Below are 12,019 nucleotides of genomic sequence, written 5' to 3'. Positions count from 1 at the left end.
TGTGTTTCATTAACTATCAAACAGGCTGCAGCACCGTTACCGTTGTCAACTTAGCATTGTACTCCAGCAAGCATCTCAGATCAAGCTTGTAGATTATATAAGCTAGGGTCGTGGGCACCTTGTAGGGTGTCTTTATTAAAATAACTAAGACCTTATTCTTTAAAGTTTTTAATGTGTATTTGCAGCATGGTGCTAAATGCAGCTTACTGGTTCCTATTAAATGCAATTAAAATAATCATGTACACCTTCTTTAAAATAACAAGACTATATCCTAAATTCTTACACTCTTGCCTGATTCCACAGTTCCTACCCCCCCACTTATGTGTCCCCCCACCCCACCCTTCCATGACTTGTGAGATAAGGAAAGCACACTTCTGCCTGCCTTGTTGGTAATTTCCAGCCACTATTTAGGTTCTTCCTCAAATCTTGTTGCCTAAATGACTTATATCACACTCATATTAATTTAAAATTTCGCTATAACAAAACAATCCTCATACATTTTAATAAAAAAACGTGAACAATATATGTTTGGTGTTTTTTTTTTTTTTTGACTGAGCAAACTCTTTTAGTGTTTTTGTGTGCGTGTCCGATACAACTGTAGTTTGTATACCTTTAAACATTAACAAAAACAGTTAATGTCTTTTCTTTAGAATTTACAAGTCTATTTCTGTCTGTTTTTCGCGATAAGTTAGTAAACGACTAAGTTAGGGTGCTTTGGGGTTTGGTCACACATTGCGATCAGCAACCTAAAGTTAAACTCTAAAGCCCCCCGACCTCCGGTGTGTGTGTGTGTTTGTGTGCATGCGCATGAGTATACATTTGCTGAAAAACATATTTATTAAAATAACTAAGGCTTTATTCTGTCAAAAAAAATTTAAATAATGCCAGCTGATAAACGGGGTCGTTATAGTCAATCTGTAGTCTCCCTGCATCGTGGATGACTGCTGACACTGTTGAATTTGAACTATGTTTCATTAACTATCAAACAGGCTGCAGCTCCGTTACCGATGTCAACTTAGCATTGTACTTCAGCAAGCATCTCGGATCAAGCTTGTAGATTATATAAGTTAGGGCCGTGGGGTACCTTGTAGGATGTCTTTATTAAAATAACTATGACCTTATTCTTTAAAGTTTTTAATGTGTATTTGCAACATGGTGCTAAATGCATCTTACTGGTTCCTATTAAAAGTAATTAAATAATCATGTACACCTTCTTTAAAATAACAAGACTATATCCTAAATTCTTACACTCTTGCCTGATTCCACAGTTCCTACCCCCCACTTATGTGTCCCCCCACCCCACCCTTCCATGACTTGTGAGATAAGGAAAGCACACTTCTGCCTGCCTTGTTTGTTAATTTCCAGCCACTATTTAGGTTCTTCCTCAAATCTTGTTGCCTAAATGACTTATATCCCACTCATATTAATTTAAAATTTCCCTATAACAAACCAATCCTTATACATTTTAATAAAAAGCGTGAACAATATATGTTTGGTGTTTTTTTTGACTGAGCAAAACTCTTTTAGTGTTTTTGTGTGCGTGTCCGATACAACTGTAGTTTGTATACCTTTAAACATTAACAAATACAGTTAATGTCTTTTCTTTAGAATTTACAAGTCTATTTCTGTCTGTTTTTCACGATAAGTTAGTAAACGACTAAGTTAGGGTGCTTTGGGGTTTGGTCACACATTGCGATCAGCAACCTAAAGTTAAACTCTATAGCCCCCCGACCTCCGGGGTGTGTGTGTGTTTGTGTGCATGCGCGTGAATAAACATTTACTGAAAAACGTATTTATTAAAATAACTAAGACTTTATTCTTTCAAAGTTTTTACAAATGTGTTTTGATGCATGTCACTAAATGCTGCTTAATAGTACCTAACCGGGGTTGCTCCCCCCAGAGAGAGTTGCTGGTCCATATCATTTCTCACTTAAAACATGACAGGGCTTTTGGCGTTGGAAAATAACGCATTTACTTACAATAACACATTGACAAACACGACAAATGTTTTTATCCCTTAAATTATTAAAATAACTAAGGTATTAGTCTAACAAAGTTTTTAAAATGTTTTTGAAGTACGTAGCTAAATACCGCTCACAAGTTCCTGCATCTGTTAAATTAATAATGCGCTGGGTGTGTTTTATTGAAAATAAAACTAACAAAATACAACTAAATTATTTTATTAATTAAATCTTATTGGCTTAAACTTTATAATAATTTGTCATACCCCCGTTTAAGTTACGGCACTTTACCCTACTGATTAAGCCATTGAAGTTAGATACTTCATCCAGCCCCACAGGCCCTCAGCGGGGCGCCCGGGGCTATGCTAGAGTCCCAGAGCTGTGGTGTTAGACATCGACTTTTATTTCAATTAGACATATATTATTTTATACTATTTACGAATAAAACAGATTAACAAATAGACGTAATGTGCTTTCTGCCGGTGCGTGAATGCTGTCTGTCTGCTTGTCACACTCAGGACCAGCGGTTAAACGAGATGTTACACGCACTCTGCAACAATTTGTCAATTTGTCAATTGACGCTTCCTTCTCATAGGCTTATCGCTCACTGCCGCGGCCATTAGCTGATCGACATGTCTAGACATGCAATGCGCATGAATCTCCCCTAAAAACAGGATTGTTGTGTTTTTACCGTTATAAAATAGTACATTTTGTTAAAAAATAAACCGTTAACAATACACAACTACTGCTTTTACCATTCAAAACTGCCCGACTCTCTTTCCTCTCTAGCTAGAAAAGCTCGACGCGTCCGGTGACCCCTTAAAATTATTATGCCTTAATACGTATTTAAAATGTCGCATTGATAAATTCATATAATGTATTTTATTCTTTTAAAGACTACTGATTCCAATTTGGTGCCATATGCTTTTATCTTGTAGGCCGTAGGATAGCTCTCTTTCTACCGGCTATAGGCCGTGGTACGTCTGGGGTATTATGCTTAAATTCTTTATTAATTAATGTTGGCTATGTGCTTTATAACACATTTTATACTTCTTTTACACACGTTTACTTATTGTATACACACTTTACAGTTCCGAAAGCGACTTGCCTCAGCTGTTTTCAATAAAAGACAGTGGTGTGTGGGTGTCGTGGCTGCACGCACAAGCGCGACATGGAGAGTTATTTTAACAAGGATCGCCAGCGTTATTCCTTGATTCTTGTTGTCGAAATGCTTAAGATGTTTTATTTTAAATAACACATTAGCCGAAAAGAGTTTCATTGCTTAAAAACGATGAGGTTAAAGAGGCTTATTTGAAATAAAAGATCAGCATGTGTTGTCATACATCTTTTCAAGTTCTGTTTATACCTTTTGATTAACCATACGTAGATAAATTTAGCTAAATGTAGCTAAGCAATCCGGGGGGTGTTGTGTTAGAGATCGACTTTTATTTAAATTAGAAATAGATTATTTTACACTATTTACAAATAAGCATATGAAATATAGAATTAGTGTGCATTCTGCCCGAATGGCGGCATGCTTCTCACACTCCAGGCCAACGGTTCGCATCACGACAACAACTTCCGCTGGTAGCCATTTGACAGCTGCTTCACGCAACGAGCTGGCTCAATAAAGGAAATGCTGTGTGGATCTACGCGCGTGCGCCACACAAGAGTGAGAGCATGCATTCGTTTAAACAAGAATTAACCGCGTTATTTCCTGATTATTGCTATCGAAAATGCTCAGAGCGCTTTACTTTATTATTCACATTGACAGAAAAGTGCTTCATTACTTAAAAACATTACGGTTATAGGGGGTTTAATTTGCTAAAACAGGCGCTCCGCCGGCGCCGCCATTTTGAAAGGGGAGGCGGCGTGGGTGCGCATGCGCCAAGCGCCGGACTAGCGATCGGCCATTCCGCCCCGCGTTGTTCAAACAGAGTAGTCGCATGTGGCAGTGCTCCGGGATCGTTTCGTCTTATTTCTTCTAAAAGTTTGCCGCTTGCATGCTTTCTTCAACCTGGTAAATATAACTAAAGTCTTTCGTGTTGGTTAAATGTAATGAGTGTACTCTTCTTTTAAAACGGCGGGGTGTATGTTTGTTGGTTTCGCTTGTTTACATTTGCTCTTCTGCTGCTTCTTTCGGGCATGTTTGTTTAAATTCACCCCTGCTTTTTCTTTTAAAATAACCCTAAGGGTTTTCTTCTTTAACACACTTGGTGCTTTCTTCTTTTAAAACATTTGGGTGCTTTCGTTTAAAATACGCCGCGGTGCTTACTAACAACACAGGGCCGGACGGACGCCCCCGCTGAACGTGTATGCGCTAGCTTGCCATTATCCTGCTCTATGTTTTATTATTCCTTAAAAACGTAATTAAAAAGCACATTGATAAAATACATGTAATGTATTTTTATTCTATTAAAGCTTCCCAAACCCCCCTATCGGCAACACGTGGCATAAGCATGTATTGATACCATATACGGACATAACGGCAATCTCCCAAAACCATATCGCCCCCTGTCGGCAAAACGTGGCATAAGCATGTATTAATACCATATATGGGCATAAACTCTCGACCAATCAGAATCAAGGATACGCTACTTCCTCTTATGACGTCAGAAGTGGAGAATTAAGCTCCGCCCAAGGTACCACATAATATATATATGACATGCATTACTGTAAAGATACACACTCAGAGATCTATGCATATGTTGGCTATTACCATGCACAGTATTCAGAATTAGATAACCATAAGCCTAATTTCTGCCATAAAATTGGTTGTCCATAATATCTGTGGTATTCGCTCACTTCCCTCCAGCTTCTGGCTTTGTGGTCACGTTTTCCTTAGACAAGAAAACAAATAACTAAAATATTAAATTTAATTAGTTTGAACATTAATTCAAGAGCTTGAAATAGCAAATTAAGAGCACAAAAAAGTAAATCGTACACATTTTATGGATTATATGAGTTTGATTTTAACACTTCAGGGGAATCTCAAACTAAATTTGGTGCACAGTTTGGTACATCATGCCCAAATATAACTGTCCATGGCCTTTTCATTAGTGTGTCTGTCACAGTTCATATAGTTATGTCATGGAAAATGGAAAATTTAGACATATAAAAAATATGAATAATATGAATGTCTAAGACAAAGAAATACAAGTAACCCCCAATTGGTGGGGAAAGATTCTGCAAAGTGACATCTAAGTGGAATGTGCAATAAATGAATAGGTGTAGTTTGAAGAATTACATGTCCCAACAAGGACTCAGAACATTTGAGTAAATATACATTTGCTGGCTTTCACATTTCCAGTTGATCCATCCAGTACTTCTAGAAATTGTGCAGGATGGTGATTGTGGGAAGAGTATGGATTAGATGGGCGGAGTAATGCTAATATCATGCTAATAATCCCACTTTCTAGTTAATTCATAGTTCCTGTATTAAATATTGATCATGGGCAGCATGTACAAAAGACAAAGTTAGAGAGTGGCCCTCCCTGTGTGTGCTGGACTTCAAGCACTTTGTTTTGAACTTGCTAGCAGTTGGAGAGGATGCCCATTTAATTTTTTCACCTCTATGTTAAGATACATAGTTCAATGCAGACGAGCATTAAATGCCAATGCTGGGATAATGGTTTATGTTCATTGATCAACTGGATTTAAGGGCCTTGTTCAAGGGCCCAATAGTAAAATCACTCTGCCAGCAAGGATTTGAGCCAGTTACCTTCCGATCAGAGTCGTAAACCACTGAGCCACACACCCTGATACCTTTGTTTGCATATAGTTTTATTATGGGAAGATTAAGTATTAAATATCATGTTAAAGATGCGCTAGATATTACATATCATGTATCACAGTGGAGTATACCCCAGTGGGTGAAGGTTCTATGTCCATGTCCAGAAGGTCATAGGTTTGGGACCAGCAGAGTAAGGCCCTAACCCCCAGCTATTCTCAAGATCTATACCTTAAATGCCTGATAAGGCATCTAGCTGCAGCAGATTTCCAACACTTGGAGTGACAAATGTCTGCACGAGGTTTTAAATTAGGAGCTTTGCTGGTGGGAGGGGGAGGGAACTCCAGGAGGATGATGAGCAGGTTACCACAACACGGGGTGTGTGCGTAAATCTCCCTGTGAGCCTGAGTCACCTTGGAAAGCCCCCACCTTCCCAGAGCCTGTGCTGCTTAACATGCTTTTTCACCCCCTCCACTGCGGCACATGTCCTGCCTAGGGGGTGCAGAGATGGGCTTTAATTATGTGTGAATTACTCTGACATGGATGCGTGCATGTTTTCTTCTTTTTGTGTGTGTGTGTGGGGGGGGGGGGGGGGAGTACACAGCACGAAGAAGGCAAACCATTTATTATAAAGAAATGCATAAAAATACACTTTTCAAACTGTGCCAGGTTCCTAATGTTAATAATTCAGAGTAGAATGCTTTTAAAATATATTTGCAAATTATTTCATTATTTGATCACGTTCATTATTTAACTCACTATTTTAAACCAGCCTGTGATGCTTCAAACTGGTCGGTGCTCTCACTTCCTCAGTGTAGGTCCTGATTTTGTTGCAGAATAGTTTCGCATGGATTTTAGAAATGCAGTTTCTTTGACTGTGAAGGCAGATGTGGACCGAGGATGTGATACTGTCACTGCTCTGTCTTGGTTTTGCCTGTGACGATGATGTGTCTGTAATGTGCACACAGTCTCTATACACCCTTCCCCCAGGTGCAGAGTCCTTTGGGCTGTTCTCTTGTTTCATCAATGGGGAGGAGAGGGACCAGAGTCATAGGGCAGTATTCAGGTGAGTCCATTCCAAAGACCCCAGATCGGGGGGAATCGGGGGAATATCGACGGGTCTCGTCAGCACTTTGTTCAGCGCAACACATATCAAGTATCATACACTGTGCTCTCCGATGCCAAAATCCAGCAAAAACTGCTTCGTAATAGGCTTGTATTTCCTTTCCCATAAGTACTTTCTGTCAAACATGGAAAAAAAAACACAAGAGATTTAGCTTGAGCCCAATCTAATATGCTTCACTGGCTCTTGGCCTTCGCATTTCCAGGAAGTGGAGCCAATAAATCTCTATCTGCGATGGCAGCAGTGGGTGAGGCTCAGGTGAGGGAGTAAGATTCCTCACTGCAGGCTGTAAGAACAGAGCTGCACACTCCGCTTTTGTGCCGTGAACAATGGATGAGGTAAAAACAGGACTAAGTTGTCAGTCATAAGTTACGGTGATAATCAAAGGATCTTGGCATTACATTATAAAACGTCAACACATCAATTCCAGTTCAGAACTCCATATTGTTTTTAAAATGCAAAAGTTTAATGATTGAAACTTTATTGAGTAGACAGTATTTAGCTCACCAAGGCTGATTTGGCCAACGTGTTCAGGCCATGTCCCTGTGCACTCTGTCACAAGAAGACTACAGGGTTCCTACACAGTATGGAGAAGTATTGATTTAGATATTTTTTTTGTGTGTTTTCCAAGTCTGGATTATTATAGAAAAAGGAAATAAAGTATTTCAGAAACATTTCCAGACTATTACAACATGTATACTAAACAAATCATATGAATGTGCTTTTTAATGTCTTTGATGAAATCACTGATGTGAGCTGGTTGTTTGTGCCAGAATGTGCACTGAGTTCACATCTAAGGGCAGCATCCCAAGCAAAGCACTAGGGGTCGGTCTATGGGCTGCACGCTTGAATAGTTTCCAGCAAGAAAGACTGATGTAAGCTACTTTGTAATTTACAATGCTTACTGTGTGGAAATGCAAGTTCTCATCCTTTTTGTTTAACCAAATATTGTAACTGGTTGGCTAAGGATTCCAAATGTTAACAGAATGCAAAATGCAGAGGATGTGTAAAGTTCGACATCTGGAACTTGAGTGAGTTCTTACCACATAGCAGGCAGAAACATTAACATCTAGTCACAGTCAGCGGAAGATCTTGGCGAGTGTAAGATGGGCAATTGGCCAGGGTGGCATCTTCAGGGGAGTGGGGGAGACCACCACCTAGCCCTGACAACCACCCGAAACAGTCTGGAAAAATATGGAATTTTGGAAAACAAAATGTATGGGGACCCTGGCAAAAAAACGATGGCAGATATGATTTAGTGCAAATAGCATAAGGATTATGGCAGCCATTTTTGTTTTCTACTTGTTTTCTAATAGAACCCCATTAATAATTACACAATTAAAAGCCAAAAACTCAGCAGGCAGATTATACACAAGATCTGCTTTGTGTGCTAATGGTTCAATCCCAGCTCAGCTCCAGCGGAGCATCCTCCTTCGGAATGATGGTTGGTGTCTATGAGGACCTGACCTTCCCACCCCTGCCTGACCCCCCCGACCCGCTCACTGTGGGCCTCAGGTTCGTCCCACGCCATGGTGATGAGCTGGAGCTGGAAGTTGACGACCCGCTGCTTGTGGAAGTGCAGGCGGAGGATTACTGGTATGAGGGCTACAACATGCGCACTGGGACCCGCGGCATCTTCCCGGCCTACTATGCCATCGAGGTTGCCAAGGAACCTGAGAGCCTGAAAGGTGAGGCTGCCATGACAACTGGTCATCATTGCCAAGTAATGTTTTCTTTATGGGGAAATTCTATTTAAAAATACGAATTTACTTTGAGTTCCATTGTGTAGGTTTTCAGGGATACCTGCTGTGAATATTAGTATACATGCCGATAATAATGTGTAACATTTTGCCACAGCTGAGCTTTCTAATCTGCGGCTGTTTGTCCTACAGAGCAAAGCAGTGACTGGGTGGACAAGTTCAGGGTGAAGTTTCTGGGCTCCGTCCAGGTGCCATACCACAAAGGGAATGACATCCTCTGTGCTGCAATGCAGAAGGTACTGTGGGATCATAGGAGAAAAACGGGGGGAGCAGGAGAGCTAGGGGGATGTGAGGGCTTACTGCACACTTCTTGGTATTAATGTGAGGTGTGTGGGTCTTTTAAGACTAACGTGCTTGCCATCTGTTCCAGATTGCCACCAACAGAAGAATGACAGTGCAGTTCAATCCACCCTCATCCTGCATACTGGAGATCAACTTAAAAGGAGTGAAAATCGTGGTGCAGAATGACTACAGAGTATGTCACCACGCTGTAATAGTTTCATGTAATTTTTTATACTGCCGATTTTTACTCAAAGTGTTGCACTTGACAATATATAGTTAAATATAAATTGATTTAAGATATAGTATATTCTAATGCAACAGATCAGTTCTTACTCTTTGAATTAGCTTCACTTCAAAATTGACTAAAATCGCATGACCAGCTCATATGGTTGCTTATATTAAGCTCGACACATCAAGGAAGGTGGATACTGCCCCCATGTGGACAGTGAAATACAATATAGCCTGTAATGTAATAATTCAGTTGCGTAATGTTCACCGAGTGGCAATCTGTATGTTCTGAACAGCTTAGAGCTTTTATCTTGTTTGTGAGGTGAGTTTGCCCTGTCACAGACCCTGAATGGTGTGCTGTAGACATCTTCAGAGAAGAATGAGTGTTGTGTGGTGCATCTGAGAACGTTATGTCATGGAGACAGGCCTGTGTACCTGCTGGTTATGCCAGCACTACCCGCCACTATATTCCAGATTTCCTTGGCAGGTTCCGTCAGTGGTTGTGTGCAGGCTTGTTTCAGACACTTTGAAACCAGGGACCCCCTTGTGAAAATAATCAGAGATTTGGGCCCCCACCACTAATGTGTGACCACTTCAGTAACTAAGCACTAAGCACCAGAGGCAGACATTGTGCTGATCACAGAGTGTTTTTTGTTCTGACCATATCACAATAAGGGTGGGGGTGGGGGAAACTGAGCAGCATCTCCCTCTACATATTTTTTCAGTGCAGAGGGGTCACAGAGTCCAGGTTGAAACCATGTTTTTAGGTTGTTATAAAAATGTATGAGTGTATGTGGAATTTACAGAAGCATTGGAGTACTGTGAGAAAAAAAACACAATATCTGTAAAATGAAATGGAGAGCTATTTTGGAAATGTACACACATACGTAAATTGTACACACATACGTAAATTCTCTTTGGGAAAGCAAATAATGAACTTGAAGTTGTTTGCAGTGTGATAAACATCTGTGGAGTTATGTATTGTACGTGACACTGCCTTGTATTGGGTGTGCAAGACCCATATTTTTTGTGTTTTCGCAGGAGAATACATGCAGTCACTTCTTTCAGCTTAAGAACATCTCCTTCTGTGGATATCACCCAAAGAACAATAAGTGAGTCAATATTTCAATTTCAAAGAATCTTAAACATTTTATACTTAATAGTCATGTTACATACCCATATGAAAAATGTATTCACACATGATTCTTTCAAATCTTCCCTGGCGCAGCCCTTTAACAGCACGGTTTTTTCATGGGGGCATTGTGTGACACTGGGTGTGGTTTAGAATTTTGCAGGGAGTGAAAGATAAAACCTGTGTTACTTCCAGGTATTTCGGCTTCATCACAAAGCACCCAGCAGATCAAAGGTTTGCCTGTCATGTGTTTGTGTCTGAGCACTCCACTAAGCCTCTGGCAGGATCCGTGGGGTGAGTACGGCTTCTCTCTTTTTTGCTGTACTAGAATTTATTTGCATATATTTTGATGCTAAATTGTGTTTGTTATTTACTTAAAGAAATAAATTAATCTTGATTTGTATGTGCATCACTTGTGGAGTCATTGACCTCAATGGTGTTTAAAATATAACAAATTCAGCCATCGTAGCTGGACATGTACTTACTCAGTGATACTAGTTTCATTGTCATCAAATCAGTTTCATTACTGGTCCCACTTTTTGTCCCTGAGCAGGAGAGCTTTCCAGCAGTTCTACAAGGAGTTTGTGGAATACACGTGCCCAACAGAAGACATCTACCTGGAGTAGCCTGCCTTGGTCCTCTCTAGAGCCTTGTACATCATTGTGTATCATAACTTGTTGCATGATGAATCCAAAAGATGAAAATCTACATTTAAAAAAGAGAATGAGGCATCTGCTTTCTGGCCAAAACATTTTCTTAGATTCAAAGCTAAATTGGGCGCATTGCTCATTATTAACACATGGCCCAGTTCTTATAAACATCTCAGTAGGGAACAAGCACAACATTCAAAGCACCGTTGTAGTATTTCCCTCTGTTGAGTGGATCTGGAATAGATTGGTCTATCCATACATAAATATACACACACACACAGGTTTGTAATTATATCTTTGTGGGGACTCTCCATTCATTTCACAAGATAACCTTAACCCCTTCCCAGCCCCTAACCTTAACCATAAGTAACCAAACTAAATACGAGACTAGTTTTTTGACTGAATTCACATATCTTTGTGGGGACCTGAAAAATGTTCCTCACAATGTCAAAATAGCAGGTTTTTATTACATTGTGGGGAACATTTGGTCCCCACAACATAATATAAACATAATCCACACACACACATGCACACCCATCCACACATACATACATGTTCTTGCATCAAAGTGCTGATATACAAAGAAAATGCTAGAAGCCACAGATCAGATGTCTGATAAAAGGTCATGGGCAATTTTTCTGAAGGTTTTCTTTTTTTTTATACAGTAAACTGTAATGACATCAGATTAGCAGGCATTTCCTTGGTGACCCATATTTGCACTTGGATAAAGACCAAACATGTGACAGTTTCTTTGATTTTTGAGCTTGTGATTCTCCTGTACTGAATGTACGCTGGTTCCTGCCATGTTTTATTTGAGTTTAGAGAAATTGGGGGGGGGGGGGGGGGGGGGGCATTTTAAGGATGCGCTGGAGAACTTGATAACCTGTTTAAAATGGAGGTTTCAATTCTATTGCTGTTAGAAGACTCGCTGGTTAATTAGTAGCCAGCTATTTAAAAATGAAAGTATGGGTTCTATATCATTTTTTTACAGCAAGCACTTCATTTGGATATGTGGTCATTAAAATGAAATCTAGATATGCCCTGCTCCAGTTGTGGAAATAGGGAACTGTGTCAGATGTAAATGATTCATGCAGGTCAGTGACTGTCCTACCTGGAGTAAAGTGAAGTAAAGTGGGATCCCGCCACTGTTGTA

The 12,019-nt window shown here is 40.0% G+C and overlaps 1 protein-coding gene across 1 annotated transcript in view; it reads left to right on the top strand.

Moving 5' to 3' along the window:
- Window positions 1-11,701, top strand: part of LOC125704249 (C-Jun-amino-terminal kinase-interacting protein 1-like) — a 52,448-nt gene extending 40,747 nt beyond the window's left edge. The window contains exons 6-12 of the mRNA XM_048969674.1: window positions 6,682-6,757; window positions 8,330-8,502; window positions 8,707-8,810; window positions 8,945-9,049; window positions 10,126-10,196; window positions 10,412-10,510; window positions 10,770-11,701. Coding sequence (XP_048825631.1) covers window positions 6,682-6,757; window positions 8,330-8,502; window positions 8,707-8,810; window positions 8,945-9,049; window positions 10,126-10,196; window positions 10,412-10,510; window positions 10,770-10,842 — 701 coding nt within the window. The 3' untranslated portion in view covers window positions 10,843-11,701. The remainder of the gene's footprint in view (window positions 1-6,681; window positions 6,758-8,329; window positions 8,503-8,706; window positions 8,811-8,944; window positions 9,050-10,125; window positions 10,197-10,411; window positions 10,511-10,769) is intronic.
- Window positions 11,702-12,019: the final 318 nt, after the last annotated feature.

Source organism: Brienomyrus brachyistius, chromosome 11, assembly GCF_023856365.1.
Source record: "Brienomyrus brachyistius isolate T26 chromosome 11, BBRACH_0.4, whole genome shotgun sequence".
Taxonomy (NCBI): domain Eukaryota; kingdom Metazoa; phylum Chordata; class Actinopteri; order Osteoglossiformes; family Mormyridae; genus Brienomyrus; species Brienomyrus brachyistius.
The sequence above is the reverse complement of the archived record's forward strand: the minus strand, read 5'-3'. Positions and strand labels throughout refer to the sequence as shown.